Source organism: Muscardinus avellanarius (assembly GCF_963383645.1).
Source record: "Muscardinus avellanarius genome assembly, chromosome: 14".
Lineage (NCBI taxonomy): Eukaryota > Metazoa > Chordata > Mammalia > Rodentia > Gliridae > Muscardinus > Muscardinus avellanarius.
The window spans coordinates 68,885,862-68,903,566 of record NC_137800.1 but is presented as its reverse complement, the minus strand read 5'-3'; the positions used below and the strand labels follow the sequence as shown (position 1 = coordinate 68,903,566).

Here is a 17,705-nt window from a genome sequence, read left to right as displayed (position 1 = left end):
GTCATAATGAGTTGATACACAGGGAATTTCTATGGAGATTCCATTTAAAATTTGAATTCAATTTAAAATTCCACTTAAAATGGAAACTCTGTAAACATTCCAAATTAATAAGATATCATTGTAGATGATCCTTTTTATTTTTTTTATAAGATTCCAAAAGCACAAGCAACAAAAATGAAGCAAACGCGATCACATTGAACCAGGAAGTATCTGCGCCACAAAGGAGACTGCCTGACCATCACCAGGGAGAAGACTGGAGCGAGCCTGTGGAGCAGATGCTCACAGCCCGCTCATCTACTGGGGGAGTGGCGTCCAGAATACGTAAGGAAATCAAACAACTCAAAAATAAAAAATCTGATTAAATATGGACAAATAATCTGAGTAGACGTTTCACAAAGGACAAGATGCAGATGGCCAATGTGTGTATCAAAACAAAATGCTGTCACTTATCGTCAGGGAAATGCTAATCACATGCAAATCATGATGAGTTTTCATCGCACTCCAGGTAGAATGGCTATAACAAAATAACAAATGCTGGCAAGGATGCAGAGAAAGGAAAACTCATACACTCTGGGTGGGACTACAAGTTAATACAGCTATTATGAAATTTACTCTGAAATTTACTAAAAAAATGAGAAATGAAGCTACCATATGACTCAGCTGCCCCACTGTTGGGTACATGCCCAAAGGAAATAAAATTAGCATCAATAGCCGGGCGTGGTGGCGCACGCTTGTAATCCCCGCGTTTGGGAGGCGGAGACAGGAGGATCGCGCAGGTTCGAAGCCAGCCGCGCTGGCTTAAGAGACCCTGTTTCCAAAAACAAAAAATAGGTCTGGGAGTGTAGCCAGGAGGTAGAAGGGCTTCCAGGAACCCCAGTACCACCAAAAAAAAAAAAAAAAAAAAAAATAGCATCAATAGATAGCTACACTTCCCTACTTATTGTAGCACTATTTACGGTAGCCCAAACATGGAATCTATCCATGGATGGATGAATGAGTAAATAAAATGTGGTATACATACACAAAAGAATAGTATTCAAATGAACCAGGCATGGTGGCACTTGTAATCTCACTGCTTGGGAGGCTGAGACAGGAGGATTGCAGTTTCGAGGACAGCCCCAGCAAAGTAGTGAGACTCTCATCAACCTAGTGAGACCCTGTTTTGAAAAAAAAATGGCTAGAAGGATGGGTAGCTCAGAGGTAGAATGTCCCTGGGTTCAATCCTCTATACCAAAAAATAATAATAATAATAATAATTGTATTCAGACATAAAGACAGAATGAAATTCTATCCTTTGCAGCAACATGGAGGAGACTGGAGGACATTATGTTCAGTGAAATAAGATGAACACAGAAAGACAAGTAAGTACCATGGGTTCTCACTCATAGGCAGAAGCTAAAGAAGCTGATTTCATAGAAGTGAGAGTCGATTGGTGGTCACTAGAGGCTATGAAGGATTGGGAAGGTGGAAAATGGAGGTCAGGTAACAGTTATCAAAATACAGTTACATCAGAGGATAAGTTCTAATACTGTACAGCACAGTGGGGTGACTATAACTTATAGCAAATTTTTTTTTTGTACTAGAGATTGAACCCAGAGGCACTCTACTTTCAAGCTACACCCTCATCCCAATTTTATTTTTTATTTGGAAACAAGGTCTCGGTAGTTTGATGAGATTCTCACTACTTGGTGAGGTTGTCCCCCAATCTGCAATCCTCCTGTCTCAGCCTTCCAAGTACTGATATTGCAGGTGTGCCCCACTATACCTGGCTTATAGCAACTTATTACATAATTTATAGAGAACCAGAAGAGAGCACCAATGGTTTCTAATACTGAGAAATGATAAATGGCTGAGGAAATGGGAATGCTAATCATCCTAATTTGATCATTACATATTGTACACAGGTATCAAATTATCACACTGTTCCCCAGCAACTTGTACAATTTAAAAAAGAAAAGCAAAAAAGTCTAGAACTGAAAAGTTAAGTATTCAAAGTGAAAACAAATATAGTCCCAACCATGAGACAGGTTTAATAGTAGATTGGAGAGGGTACATGTGTCTGAAATTTGAAAACTGTTTGGTAGAAATTGCCCAGAGAAAGTAACCTTCAAAAGTTATATTAAAAAGCCTCAATAACTTTTGGAAAAAATTAATAAGTCTAAATACATTTATATACTTATAGTCTGTATAGAAATAGAAATAAAATAACTTTAGATAGAGGCAAGTAGTCTAAAGGAAATCCTTTAATCCTACTGAAAGTGTTTTGGTGAGGAACCACTATGTTCTTTGAAGATGAATTTTAAAATTATATAACTAGCAAATTTAACAGAGCAAGCATTCTTTTATAGAAGAATCTATATAAATCAATGCTATCAATCTTGACTAAAAAAACACCTTAAGAAATATGTCTAAGATCTCTGTTTGAAGCCATTTTAAAAACTACACCAATCAAAGGCTTATGTAGAGTTTCAAAACTGTGAAGGTCGTATTTATCTTCTGTACTGAAAAAAGCTGCATAAATTTTTTTTTTGCTTTGTTTTTTAACACAACCTCATGCAGATATTCCATAGTAACCAAAATCAGGAATCATGCATTTTAAGAAATCAAAGAGGCTAGTAACAGGAATGAGAATTTTATTAGTCATTTGACTTTATTATGTCCCTGAAAACCAGTTGGTTTTCAGTTTTGTTTCAGAGCTCTTGAATTTCATTTGGGGTGGTAAGTTGAGCTATATCGTATTACAGCAAAATCATCTAAGTCAGTGAATAAAACATAAACAAAGTTGCCGGACCCAGAAATGTATCGATAAAGATCAGTTCTACAGAGTCGTTTTGACAGAACCAAACATTTGAGGTGATATAATTTATTACTTCCTCCTACACAAGGCAATCTCAAGACTTATCTGTGAAAGGAATAAAGTTAGCTAACACAGGGACTTGACAGACAGGCCAAGTCTCAGGTTCCCAGCCTGACTCCACGAGTCACCCCCAGGGTCATTTTCTGCCTGATGTTCCAGCTGAGAGTTTGGGATCACTGTCTTTTGATCTTCCAGATCCAGACCCTGGTTTTGCCCACAACCTCAGGGACCACCATGAGACAGGTGCAGAGGGTCCCAGTTCTGCAGTGCTATTTAGCTAAGATGCCGCTGTGTGTCACTGAATAGCATGGGTGTGCTTGCGCTTGTAAAAAGCAGCAAACCATGAACACTGGTAAAAAAAAAAAAAAAAAAAAAAAAAATCAACATAACCACACCTATACTTTAGTGAAAAGCTTTGTTACAAATTGGTATGGGGAAGTACTCTCTTAAATAATATCTGCATATTTTTTGAAACCTTATACTCATTGAAAAACTCCCTAATCCTGGTCCCCTACTCCCACCAGGCCTTAGCAACTAACGGTCTACTGTTTGCTTCTATGTGCTATTTTAGATCCCTGATCTCAGTTGAATCATGCAATATTGTCCTTGTGTGACTGGCTTATTAAACTTCGTGTAATATTCCTCATGTTCTTCCATGTTGTAGCATGCAGTTTGATTCCCGTTTTTGAAGGCTGAAACATATTACACTTATTATGTATATACCATTTCTCCTCCCTCCTCCTCCTCCTCCTCCTCCTCCTCCTCCTCCTCCTCCTCCTTCTCCTCCTCCTCCTTCTCCTCCTCCTCCTTCTCCTCCTCCTCCTTCTCCTCCTTCTCCTTCTCCTCCTTCTCCGTCTCCTTCTCCTTCTCCTTCTTTTTTGCAGTACTGGGGATGGAACCCAGGGACATTCTACCTCCAAGCTACTACTCCAAATTACTACTCCAGCCCTACTTTTTATTCTTTATTTTGAAACAAGATCTCACTAAATTGCAGAGGGCCTCACTAATAGCTGAAGCTGTCTGAGACCCTGCAATTCTCCTGTCTCAACCTCCCAAGTACTGGGATTACAAGTGTTCACCACCACACCCGACTTACACCGTGTTTTCTTCCTTCCTTCCTTCCTTCCTTCCTTCCTTCCTTCCTTCCTTCCTTCCTTTCTTTCTTTCTTCTTTCTTTCGCGGGCTTGGGGATGGAACTCAGGGGCATTTGACCTCTGAGCTACACCCCCTGCCCTATTTTCTATTCTTTAATTTGAAACAGGGTCTCACTAAGTTGTGGAGGGCCTCACTAAGTAGCTGAGGCTGTCCACGAACCGCAATCCTCCGGTCTCAGCCTCCCGAATGCTGGGATTACAAGTGTGCGCCACCACGCCCAGCTCACCATATTTTCTTAATGGACATGTAGGTTGTTTCTATGCCCTGGCCATTGTGAACAATCCTTCAGTGAACATCAACAGTGCAAATATAGCTTTGAGATCTTGATTTCAAGTCTTTTGAATATATATCCAGAATTAGGATTGCTACATTGTAATTGGTAGTTTTATTTTTATTTTTTTGAGGAAACTCCATTCTGATGACTAAATATGATGCGAAGTTCTGAATGAGATCCCAGACCAAGAAAAGAGCATAAGAAAAATACTAAAAAAAAAAATGAATAAAGTATAGTCCTTAGTTAATGGTAATGTGTCTGTGTTGGTTAATGATTTGTGACAAATGTACCAGAGTAATGTTATATGTCAATAATAGCAGAAACTGGTTATAGGGCAAGGCAAGTCTCTGTACTATCATTGCAATTTTTCTGTAAATCTAAAACTATCCTAAACTTAAAAGCCTATTTAAAAGTTTGAGGCTGGACATGGTGGCACACGTTTGTAATCCCAGTATTCAGGAGGAAGAGACCTGATCGTGGTTCCCACACAGCCTCAGCTGCTTAGCAAGGCCCTTTGCAACTCAGTAAAATCTTGTTTCACAAAAGACAAAGACTAGCTGGGCGAGGTGGCACAGGCTTGCAATCCCAGCATTTGGGGAGGCTGAGACAAAAGAATCATGGTTCATGGACAGCCTCAGCTACTATTTAGTAAAACCCTTTGAAACTCAGTGAGACCCTGTTTCAAAATAAAGATAAAATATAGGGCTGGGGGTGTAGCTCAAAGGTAGAATGCCCCCTGGGATCCATCCCCAGTACCGAAAAAAAAAAAAAAAAACTCAAATGAAGTTGAAATTTCTAATCATGGAATTCATAAATGGCTAAAACATTGATTTCCTGAAAAAAAAAAAAGACAGACTATTGCTCTTTTCAGGATTACAGTATTATAGAACACTGCTACCTTGAGATGACTCATGACCTAGCAAGTAAATGATAATGTTACACCTCTTTTCTAAAAACCAGTATCTAGCTGGGTGTGGTGGCGCACGCTTGTAATCCCCGCGCTTGGGAGGTGGAGACAGGAGGATTGTGCTGGTTCGAAGCCAGCCTTGCTGGCTTACGAGACCCTGTTTCCAAATAAAAATATAAAATAGGTCTGGGAGTGTATCCCAGAGGTAGAAGGGTTCCATCCCCAGTACCACCAATAAATAAATAAATAAATAAATAAATAAACCAGTATCTAACTAGTAATTTTGATAAATATACCTAGATTTAATTAAAATGGGGAAAATTGACAATATAAGGGTTCCTACAACCAGCCTAGGTGTCAATTAACAGATGAATGGATTAAGAAAATGTGGTACATGTACACAAGGGAGCTTTATTCAGCCATGAGAACAAAATTATGTTATTCATAGTAAAACTGATAGAACTTGAGAACATTAGTTAAACAAGATAAGCCAGACTTAGAGAGTCAAGGGTCATAAATTTCCTCTCAGATGTGAAAACTAGAGAGAAAAAAAGGAATAAATGGGGGTTTGGGGTCTCTTGTAAATACAAGGGAGAGCAGTAAAGGAAGAAGGTCAATAACGAGGAAAGAGGGGAGGTATTAGGGAATGAGACTGACAAAATATGTGAAAAGATATAAAAATGTATCTCAGTGTTTTGTATCATTATACTGCATCAATTTAAAAAATCTTAAAAATAAAAAGTTTCTACTCCATTACATCCTTACCAAAACTTATATAAAAACAGTCGGCTTATTCATTTTTAGTGTTTACTATGAAATGCACATGCATGATTTTTTTAACTTTTCTTTTTAGTTCGTTGTCTTTTTTTTGTACTAGGGACTGAACCCACGGCCTCAAGTATGCTAAGCAAGCATTCTTCCACTGAGCCACATTCCCATCCCCTGTCACTTTGTTTTGAAATGTAAGATTTCATGTGTAGTCAGAATATTCATTACTATCTGTTGACTAATATATTTTAGTTATTTGATGATCATACTAGAAATATTTCCTCCGTATTATGACTTACATTTTCCCTTTGCATTTTTTGTAAACAGAATACCTTAATTTCAGTGTAGTCTAACTTATTGCTTCTCCTTTAGAGTTGCCATTTTTGTGTCTTGTTTAGAAAATCATTACCTACCCCAAAGCCACAAATATATTCTTAAATATACTTTTCTAAATATTTAAAGTATTTGCCTTTCATAAATAAGTCTTTATCATCAAATGTTAATAAATACTATTATTGAATGTGGTATAAGTTAAGGTTGAATCTTATTCCATGGAATATCTAGAGTATACCTGGGCATGTGTCTAATACCTCTTCTCTGACTTTTTTTTCCAGTCTTTCTTTCCTTCACCTCCACTTTTATTTCCCTACTTCTAAAAAGATGGTATTTTTTTTTCAGAATCCCACCCCTCTTCTCGTCTTGCTGTTTATTTCCATGACTTATCCATCCACGATATCCAGTATTTCTGTATTTTCACCTCCACTCTGACAGACCTTAAGTTACAAATTTATATTTCAAACTGTCTCCTTATAGCCTCTAGTTGAGTTTCCCTCAAACTTAACGTTTTCAAAACTGGGCTTGTTGTCTCTACCACCCTCCATCCTCAAATAGTCTTCCAGTTCTTCTCATCTTGATGGTGAACACTATCATCTACCACTCTTCTGAGCCAGATATTCCCGTCAGCTTTAATTCCAAAGCAGTCCTTGAATTCTACCCCTCTGGTTTCCGTCTCATCATCACTGATATGCCTGGATCCTTAGCATTTCTTCCAAGCCCTTGCTTGGGAAGCCCTTGCCTTTTCTGCCTCTCCTCCAGCCTGGCTGTTCAAAGTCACCCCACTCACCGAGGCTCCTGTGATCTTTCCTGAATGCAAATCTGAACGTGTCACTCTGTGGGCGACTCTCCCTTGGTTCTCCCTTTGGACATAGGTTAAAACTTGGGCTGACAAAACGGGCATATGAAGACATCTAAGATCTAACATGATTTGCTTTGCTTCTTCACGAGTTTCAAGGGAGACAGCGTGTCGGTACCATCTTGGCACTATTCTCCGCGCCAAGCCCTAGCCCACACCTGAAAGAATCATTAAGGAGGTGAATGGACACCGGCCACCTCAGCCCTCCTTGCTTCTGACTCGTGGTTTTTTTCTTCCAGCCCATCTGAGTTTGTTTTGTTTTGTTTTGTTTTGTTTTCCAGCAAGACAAGTATGCTCTCCTCTCACAACTCTGGACCAGTTACTATTTACTCCTTTATTCTCACGTTCATTCATTTACCTTGGAATCACCAATGTCTAACCCTGCTGAGGAGTTTCTCTGAACAAATAAATGGAAACCTACGTAGAAGTGCAACCCAAGGCGATATCTGGGCAATCAACAATATAAGGAACTGCTATATAAGATCAGTTTTTGCCAGGCAGTGCAGAAAGTGCTGTGAATAGAATGCAAGTAGGAAAAAAACCCACATGTCCTTCTTTTATCCTGCCCAAACTGAAAACCAGATTTAATGAATCTAGACTTTGTAGAATGAATCTGAGCAAAGCCAAAATAAAGGGCAAACCAAACTCTGATAGTCAACTGAAAAGGTTATTGAATCTCTCCCAGGCCCCAAATCTAAATAGCAAAAAGTATTAGTTCAACAGAAAGACAGTCCAGGTGTGCCCTGACGTCCCTCCCCCTAGAGGGCGGGGCTTTCTCTGATAGGCCACGCCCCGAGGGCGGGGGCGGGGGCCGGGCTGCGCGGGAGCTGGCGCGCGCACGCCGTTTCCTAGGAGACGAAACACACAAGACGCCGGAGCTTCACAAGGGAGTGAAAGAGGTAAGCGGCCGGCGCGGGCAGGCAATCCCAAGCGGGCTGTGGGGCCGCCACCCTGTGTCCGACCCAGCCCACGCCTGTCCCGCGAGGCCGGCCCGGCATGTCCCCTCGGGGCCCACTCCTAACGGGGCCAGTCTCTGCTGAGTGACGCCAACCGGACGCTGGTAGGGGAAGCCGGGCCGAGGAGGGTCCCGAGGTGGGCGGAGCGGCGGGAGGGTCCGCGGGAGGGTCCGCGGGCGGTGCGCCCCCCCTCCACCTTCTGGCCCTGCACGGGGCGGAGGTCGTCGGGAGAGGCAGGAGGACCGTGGCATCCATCAGTGTGAGAGATCGCTCCGAATCCGCCCCCACCCCGGTATCCCACGCCTCTCCCCTCCTCCGCTGCCCCTGCAGTCCTGATGGAGGGGAGACTGTTGCTAGGGGCCAGGGGCGGAACTGGACCTCGGGAGGAAGCGGAATTGAGCTCTGAACTGTTAGAAAATAAAGAAGAAACTGGGTCTAAATCCGGCCCGCGCCGGTGCATCCCAAATGAGACAGGTGGCAGGCGCCCCGCGGAGCCCTCCGCAGGGAGGGTCCCAAACCTGGTGCGAGGTGCCAAGGGTCGCCCACCCGCGGGGACCGGACACTCGGGGCCCTGGGCGACGCCTTCCCGGCAAGCCTACATGACACCGGCCCCTGGAGTCTTTTTAAGGGCCCTGGATTGCGGAGAAAGATCAGAGCCTGGGTGACAAAAAAAGCCCCTTAACTGCAAATAATACGTTTTAAAAGTTGGGTGTCGGGAATGCTTATAATCACTATTCCACAAAGAAATTTATGAAATTGTGCTTAGATTTTGTTTTTTTAAGTGAACAAACATTTGCTCTGATAATAATCAGAAAAACAATGCATTGAATCTAAATGGCAGGAGGAACAGAGTTACTATCAGCCTTTGCTTGGGCAGTGTTGGGGAGGGAGAAACTTTCTGCTCCACTGAACAGACCTTTGGCAGATCTCTCCCTTGGTGTAAGTTTGTTTGGTTCTTTAATTTAGTTTTTAAATAACTTAGCACAGAGCACCGTGCTTTTTATTTTTAACCCATTTTTTCTAGCATCCCAGATACTTACTCAGTGCTTTATTTATAGGAAGACTTATATATGTAAAATATGCTATCTTGTCCCAGTGTCCTACTTATAAGACAATCTGTACTTTTGAACATAATGATAATAAAGAAGATCTAAACTCCAGACTATGAAATAAATACACATATGTCAATTTCATTGAGGTATCCACCAAATTAAAAATTCAGGACTTAATGGGTTAAGACAATTTTTGTTTCCCATTATAACTCTTATTTGAATTTCTATAAATATATCACTTGATTGGTTTGAAATTTCTTTAACCAGTGTAGGACTTTTAAAAATATTACAGTTTTGTTTTACAAATGTTAATGCCAGGCCTAGAGTGATATCATGGTAGTATGTTCTACTGAAACAAGTTACATATACTAATGCATCTTTATCCAAACTTTATCTGTTCTATGATTGGTAGACACAGTTTTACCCTCCATTTGCCCTCCACGCTAATCTTTTCAAATCCTATCTAATCCCTTATTAACCGGCAAAAGCTGTTGAGAATAAAGCCCAGTTTACAGTAATTGTGCACTTAGACGGTACTTGTGCACTTAGATAAAAATAAGAAATATGAAATAAGAGGTAAAGTTTAAGGGTATTTATTTAGTGAAAGTCTATAATTGAACTTTAAATAAATGTCTTTAAAAAAATACAATATAAGGTCGTTTAACCTCAAAGAAATGTCAGAAACTATTATAACTATATTGTAGAAAATTCTGAGTTCCTAAAAATTCTGTTATATTAATTAAGGATCACAGTTGTATTACATGTTGTTGCACATCTATCTCACGTATGTTCACATACATAACAGTGTTAAATACATCCCTGTTTTGCAGAATTAGTTTTCCCTAGACCAACAAAGAAGAATAGATGATTTAACTTATAGAGAAGTATTACTGTATGTGAGCCTATGAACCATAGGCTCTTGGGTTATATATACTGATTTTTGAGAGTAATCATCAGCTCATGACTGAGCTATACTATACTGATAAAGGTAATTGTGTATGTGATATCAGTGAGTAGGTACATATAATTAAATATTGATTTAAAAAACTACCGTCATATCCATGCCTTTTTTTTTTTTTGGAGCCAGGACTGCAGGCCTCAACCTGCAATCCTCCTGCCTCAGTCTCCCAAACAGCTATGACTACAAGCATGTGCTACTGTGCTTAGCTATATGCATGTCTTTTTACATTAGACCATTGTCCGTATATTTTCAGAAGATGGAAACAACAGTTGAATATTTTAACCAGAAAGGATCAGTAAAGCTACAGAGAGCACATTTCCACAAAAGAGAAAGTATATGTCACCTTAACTAGGGTAGCTGGAAAAGAATGATTAACAATTTAATGTGCTGGCAATAAGTTGCAAAAGACTGATAAAATCCTAAATTGCAACAAATATATTTTAGTCTTTGTTTTGTTATTATAGCACATACTACAAAACAAAACAGACATCCTATAAGACCTTGCATAACAGATTTGGTTTCTACAGATAAAGGGAAAATTGTGTTTTAGTTAGGACCCACGTACAGAAATGTTGACTTTTTCCATATTAAAGCCTTAATACTTTGAATCAGTATCTTTTTTTATATATCAAGACCACTTACAAAGATGGTTCTTTTTTCAGGCAGTTTTTCAATAACAACATTATGTAGCACACAATAGTTTTTCCAGAATACCTCCCAGGCTTCTGTAATGCACACAGGGCTCCTGAAGCTTCTGCTCCAATGTGGCTTGTGTCACATCTGCTGTTTCTCTGGCCTTAGTGTGTCACATGGCCAGTCAGGGGTGGGACGTGTGAGCACACTCCTCCACAGGCTGCAGCAAGTCAAGGGCAAGCCAGGGCAGGACTGTATGATTCTGTACAGGAAGAGTAGAAAATAACTGGGCACAAGGATATAATCTACTGCCCTGTGTTTATTCCATTATTTGTTTAAAGGTACATATCATATTCATTTTGTGTGTGTATGTGTGTGTGGTACTAGGGATGGTACCCAGGCGCTTTCTCCAGGCTACATTCCTAGACCCATTTTATATTTTATTCGGAAACAGAGTCTCACTAAGTTGCTGAGAGCCTCACTAAGTAGCTGAGGCTGTCTGTGAACCATGATCCTCCGGGCTCAGCCTCCTAAATGCTGGGATTACAAGCGTACGCCACCATGCCAGGATCCTCTTTTTTTACTCTTTATTTTGAAACAGGGTCTCACTAAGTTGCAGAGGACCTCACTAAGTAGCTGAGGCTGGCCATGAACCTGCAGTCCTCCTATCTCAGCCACCCAAGTACTGGGATTACAAGCGTGCACCACCATGCCCGATGCAGTTATACAATTATTGCTTAGAAACAAAAAAAGACATTTACGTGCACTCTCATAACTGAAAGGAGGGCTAACATGCCAACTAAAGTAAAAGTTTAGTAGGATTGGTGTTTTCTTTCCATTTCTTCATTATCACAGTGTCTCTGCCCCAGTGGCATGTGTGTGAGAGGCACTAAGCTGTCAAGGGCCAGGTGATGAGTGACCCATGTCATCCTGTGTCAGTGTCTCTCTACATCCCCACGTTCTACAATTGACTGGAGGCAGTGGGCAAATTTGGCAGCAGGTGGGCTACTCTAAAGTTTTTTCTCTTACACCGTAATGCAGCATACCAAAGTAGAAACCATCAGCAGGAATCCCTGTATACATCTTTGTACAATAAGACCTCCAGGAAATTTTTAGGGAAAGAGCCTAATTATATGAGAGTGTAATCTTCCAGGTATTCCAAACACAAATCACAGAAACAAAGCTGTAATATCCCTGAAAGTCATTAAACTCAAAACTCTCTTTTGATGGCTAATGTTTTCCTCCAAATTGATGCATGTTTATTTTTCTACTACTTAGTGAGGCCCTGTTTCAAAATAAAAGAATAAAAAATGGGACTGGGGGCATATACCTCTGACGTTGACTGCCCCTGGGTTCAATCCCCAGTATCATAAATAATAATAATAATTATAATTATAATTATTATTATTATTATAATTGCAAAACTACACTGAGTTGAGGGGGGTTGGAAGTGTTTAGAAGACACACATTCATAGTCTCATGGGTTTTAGAGCCCAGTGTCCGTGCTTTGCAGTTAGGTGAATTGAGGTGGAGGAGATTGGAAGCTTTGCTCAGGGTGCAGGAAGTTTTAAGCTAGGCTGAAATTCAAGTCTTAGTTTCTGTTCTCCTAATCCAGACTCTTAGTAATTCAGTAAGATATGGCTTTCCAAAAGTTTACACGTGTCTCGCCGGGCGTGGTGGCGCACACTTGTAATCCCCACACTTGGGAGGCAGAGACAGGAGGATCGCGCAGGTTCGAAGCCAGCCGCGCGCACTGGCTTAGGAGACCCTGTTTCCAAATTAAAACCTAAAAATAGGTCTGGGAGTATAGCCCAGAGGTAGAAGAGCTTCCAGGAACCCCAGTACCACACACAAAAAAAGTTTACACATGTCTCTTGATATAGATTGTATACTATATATATGGTATATAGTATAGATATAGATATTAAAAGTAACCCCATGTATCCCCAAATAGACAAGTATGTGTGTGTGCATTAACAGTTTTACCTTTCTCATTTTTTATGTGAATCAAGAGTGATACTCATTCCTTAAATTTTTCTTGGTTCAATGTAAATTAAATACCATATTATTTAAACAGAATATGAAGTTTTTTCTTTTTTGTGTGGGTCTGGGGATGGAAGTCAGGAGCATTCGACCTCCCAGCTACACCCTCTGCCCTGTTTTTTATTCTTTATTTTGAAACAGGGTCTCACTGAGTTGTGGAGGGCCTCACTAAGTGGCTGAGGCTGTTGGTGAACCATGATCCTTCGGTCTCAGCCTCCTGAATGCTGGGATTACAAGCGTGCGCCACCACGCCCAGCTGAATATGAAGTTTTTTTATGCTGTTCTCTTCATCTAAAATAAGTTTGCTTTGTATTTGTCTTACCTGGTTGGGGTAGCTATATTTGGCTGGGATTTTTTTTGCAAAGGATATGATTTTAAATTTTTATGCTGTTAAATATGATACACAAATTGATTCAAAGAATAGATATAGTATAGATATCAGATTTTCCAAGGTCATTTTTGGGATAATATAGGTTCTATCTAATAAAGGAGTCATCTAAATCATCAAAGCCAATATTGAACCAATGCAACATAAATAGTGGAATATAATGTAAATAAAACAATCAACAAATCAAACTTCCACATAGAACACTTGATTTGCTGACAAATGGCATTTACGTCATTCATGTTTTTTCTCTGTACTCTAGGTTGCCAGTAAATGTCTTGCAAAGACTCGTTGAAGACAATTCACTTTACTTTCATTTTTTATAGGATGTTGATAAGAATGGAAGCAGTGTTTCCTCTCCAAATTCCTTATTGCTGTATCTCATGAACCTACATAGTCCTGAGGAAGAGTCTACGTTTAAGGATGACGAACCTGTCATCAGTATAGCAACAACAGAGTGAAGGCAAAAGCAAATAAAAATAGAGAAGTATTCTAAGTTTGCATTCGACAAGGAGGTCATTTCGGGGAACAGCTGCTGCTGCGTTATTTTTCCAAGATGAACCGGTATACAACCATGAGACAGCTGGGGGACGGCACGTACGGGAGCGTGCTCATGGGCAAGAGTAACGAGTCTGGGGAGCTGGTGGCTATCAAAAGGTAGGCTGCATCGCGGCGAAGCTCCCTGTCAAGCCCTGACCTTTGTCTCCCTTGGTTTGCCTGAGAATAAGAGATACAAGTACAGAGAGGGAGGTCTGGGTCAGACCTCATGAGGGATGCTATGCTGGAAAAAAGAAAATTGCCAGGAAGGAATATTCGGCCGATCCGAGTATATGTTTAATTTTCTGCTTTGTACAGATGCGTCGAAAACCCCAGAACTGAAGTGCTTTGCTTTTTAGGCATAATGCATTTAGACTGAAGCTAAAAGTACTCTATGTTTTTCAAATTTGGTAATTCCATTTTAAGCTGAATACTGAATAGAGCTTATTATTTCTTTAAGAAAATAGACCTCAAAAATAAGATAGTATTTATAATGTCAGACTGAGTTCTGAATGGCATATGGCATTTTTCTAACCATGCCAATTAAATATCATTAATTATTGTTCATTATTTATTTGTGTGTGTGTGTGTGTGTGTGTGTGTGTGTGTGTGTGTGTGTGTGGTACTGGGGTTCCTGGAAGCCCTTCTACCTCTGGGCAACACTCCCAGACCTATTTTTTTAAATATATATATATATATATATATTTTTTTTTTTTTAATTTGGAAATGGTCTCTTAAGCCAGCACAGATGGCTTCGAACCTGCATGACCCTCCTGTCTCCGCCTCCCAAGCAGGCAGATTACAAGCGTGTGCCACCACGCCCGGCTATTGTTCATTATTTTAAACAATTGTATTTATCCATTGCTACCTAACAAAATACCTCGAAGCTTAGTGATTTAAATAAAGAACAAACATTTATTTACTTGACACAGTTCTAGGGTCAGGGATCTGGAAGTGACTTGTGGGTAGCTCTGTCTTAGGTCTCTTGTATGGTGGCACTCAGGTCTTGGCCACGGCTGCAGGGGTTAGAAGGCCTGACGAGCTGGCTGGTCCACGCCCAGTGTGGCTCACGGTGTTAGCTCTCTACAGCTGTACACAGACCGTGTGGCTTAAAGAACAGAGATGTCCTCCTTACTGTTCTGGAGGCTGGGAATTTGGGGGTGAGGTGTGGGTGTGCAGGACTGGTTTCTCCCTGGGCCTATCTTCTTGGCTGTGGACAGCTGCCTTCTCTGTGGTCTTCTCTTGGTGTGTGTCTGTGTCCTGATCAATCTCAATCTCTCTCTCTCTCTCGTATTGAGAATTGAACCCAGAGGCATTCTTCTTCTGAGCTACATCCTCAGTCCTTTTTATTTTGAAATAGGATCTCACTAGATGGCTGAGAGTCTTGCTAAATTGCTGAGGCTGGCCTCAAACCTGTCTCAGCCTCCCAGATCCTTCTGTCTCAGCCTCCCAAGCTGGGTGTACACCACCCCACATGCCCAGCTTTGTCGTGAAAAACTTTAAGCAGAAGACAAAGAGGTCAGGGTTAAAGACAGGTGACCCGTTAGAAGGTTGACTCGGTCATTTTAATAGATGTGGTGTTGTTCTGGTATAGGAAAACAGAATTGAGGATGGACATACATGGATATAGTCAAAGGAGGCAGGTTCTATAGAAACTAACAGAGAAAAGGAGTGAAAAAAGGGAGTCCAGGCTAATTCCTGGGATTCTGGCTTAAAGAGCAGAGATACCATTCACCATGACAGGAAGGAGGTGTCACAGGCTTAAGAGGTAAAGCTGAGTTCTGTTTTGGGCATAATGACTATAAGATGACTGCAGGCAACCAAATATTTGCATTTAAAGCTCAAAACAGAGGCCCAGCCCAGTGATTTGGAATTAAAAGGTTGCTCTTCCCATAACAAATACGTAAACTAACAGTGAATAACAGAACCTATGACGTAAGTAAGTGATTTACTTTTCTCATCTATCAAGAGATCTGGAGTTTCAAGGTCTTGAACCTGCGATCCCTTTTTCTCAGCCTCCCAAGTACTGCTATTACAGGTGTGTGCCACAACACCCGGCATGAACTGGCCTTTTATTCCCCCTATTAGCCAGGTTTTCCTAGATATTTCTGTCTTCATGAAACTTATTTTTCTGTCTTCTTAGTGACACCCTGTCTTATAACAAAAACAACAATGGGGGAAAAACTTAAGACCCAGAAATATATTTTGAAATATATTTTAAATAAAAACACAACATACAATTAATGATAGAAGCTAGTAGGAAGATTCCCTAACCTCATTAAGTAAATATGTATTAATCTCTCTGCCCTTGAAGATCTGGAGAGGTAATTCCATTTCTGAGGTCTTCCTTTGCATGGGAGCCCCTGTCCACAGTGGGCCCACCTATGGGCATAGACAAAGGTATAATTTGTACCTTGGAATATCAACCCCATACACTGAATGTTTCTTTCTTTATTTCAGGATGAAGAGAAAGTTCTATTCTTGGGATGAGTGTATGAACTTGAGAGAAGTTAAGGTAAAATCTCAGAGATGAAAAGAATTTAAAGCCCTAAGTCTACCTCATGCCTGGGGACAATAGCAAAGGAGCTGATTCTGCTCTCTGTGCAAAGCATCCCAAAGATAATTAGGCTCAGGATTTTTTTTATTTCCCTAAAGCAATTTCTCATATCTTCTTGCTCTTATATTAGTGGAGAAGAGGGAAAAAAAACAATTTATATTAGAAGGCTATCTTTCACTTTTAAAAGATCATTTTAAAGGAAAGAAACATGTTAATTACTACATACTATTTCCTGATCATTTTTGCTCAATGACTTGGATAAATTTTTGGAGACATTCACACGCACAATAGCAAAGAAGCTGTTTCTACTCTCGGTGCAAAATATCCCAAAGATAATGAGGCTTAGGTTAAGTCAGGGAAAAAAAAAAAGTCAGACCTATTCAATACACTTAAGAAGAAAAAAGTGCCAACTTGGAATGTGTGGCAGCTATTGTTGACCTGGTTTATTTTTGTACTTATTAGTTACTTAAAACATTTATTGTTTGTCTTTAATAGGTATTCTAAGATTTTTTTCTGAAATAATTTTTATAGACTTTTATTGGTGCTTTAGTCTCACATCATAATGTAAATCATGTTGACAGCCTCATACATGCACACAGCACTTGGTGGGTCCTCTAAGATATTTTTAAATTACATAGATATTAAATGTACTTCAGTAAGGAATCTAGAAAAAAGGAAAATTATGTAAAGCAATGATTGTGAGTTGTGATATTTTGCCAGTTTCCATCAGTTTTCTTTAAGAATTGTAATACTTTGCTCTTTTGCAGTCTCTGAAGAAACTTAATCATGCCAATGTGATCAAACTAAAAGAAGTTATCAGAGAAAATGACCATCTTTATTTTATATTTGAGTATATGAAAGAAAACCTATATCAATTAATGAAAGACAGGTATATGTTTATTTTATGAATACTGTATTTTCCCCTATTATTTCACCCATGAATTCTTTGGATGCTTTAAATATGTCATACTTCTCTGTTATTCTAAGAAGTGGATTTAAATTAATTAGTTGTTATTTTTGTCGAAAATAAGACAAAATCAGAAAATCCAAAATAGGAAAAATCAGCTATGACACAGCCGCCACTTTTATGCTGTAATTCCTTAAAGGCCAAGGTATATTTTATATAAATACACCTACCATCTATACTTTTCAAAATATAAGTCTATCTGTAGTTTAATACTCAGCAATAAAGCTGCCTTCTAGGCAGAAGTGAGGACATTATCTTCACTGTGCTCTCAAGCATCTTGTGAAAGGTCTGCAGAGGCTGGGAAGGTAGTCAGCGGTAGGGTGCTTGCCCAGCATGTGAGATGGCAACACACACGCGGGCGCGCGCGCGCGCACACACACACACACACACACACACACACACACACACACACACACGGCATGGAGAAGGGAATGAAATTCGCAGCCGGCCTCGGGTACATA

General features: G+C 40.1%; 1 protein-coding gene across 4 annotated transcripts in view; it reads left to right on the top strand.

The window, feature by feature from the left end:
• Window positions 1-13,739: 13,739 nt before the first annotated feature.
• The window catches only part of MAK (male germ cell associated kinase), a gene marked incomplete at both ends in the record, with an annotated part of 38,454 nt that continues 34,488 nt past the window's right edge, over window positions 13,740-17,705 (top strand). For all 4 annotated transcript variants that reach the window (XM_080710752.1, XM_080710751.1, XM_080710750.1 and 1 more), the window contains 3 exons: window positions 13,740-13,840; window positions 16,181-16,235; window positions 17,045-17,166. In XM_080710752.1, the coding sequence (XP_080566878.1) occupies window positions 13,740-13,840; window positions 16,181-16,235; window positions 17,045-17,166 (278 nt within the window). The remainder of the gene's footprint in view (window positions 13,841-16,180; window positions 16,236-17,044; window positions 17,167-17,705) is intronic.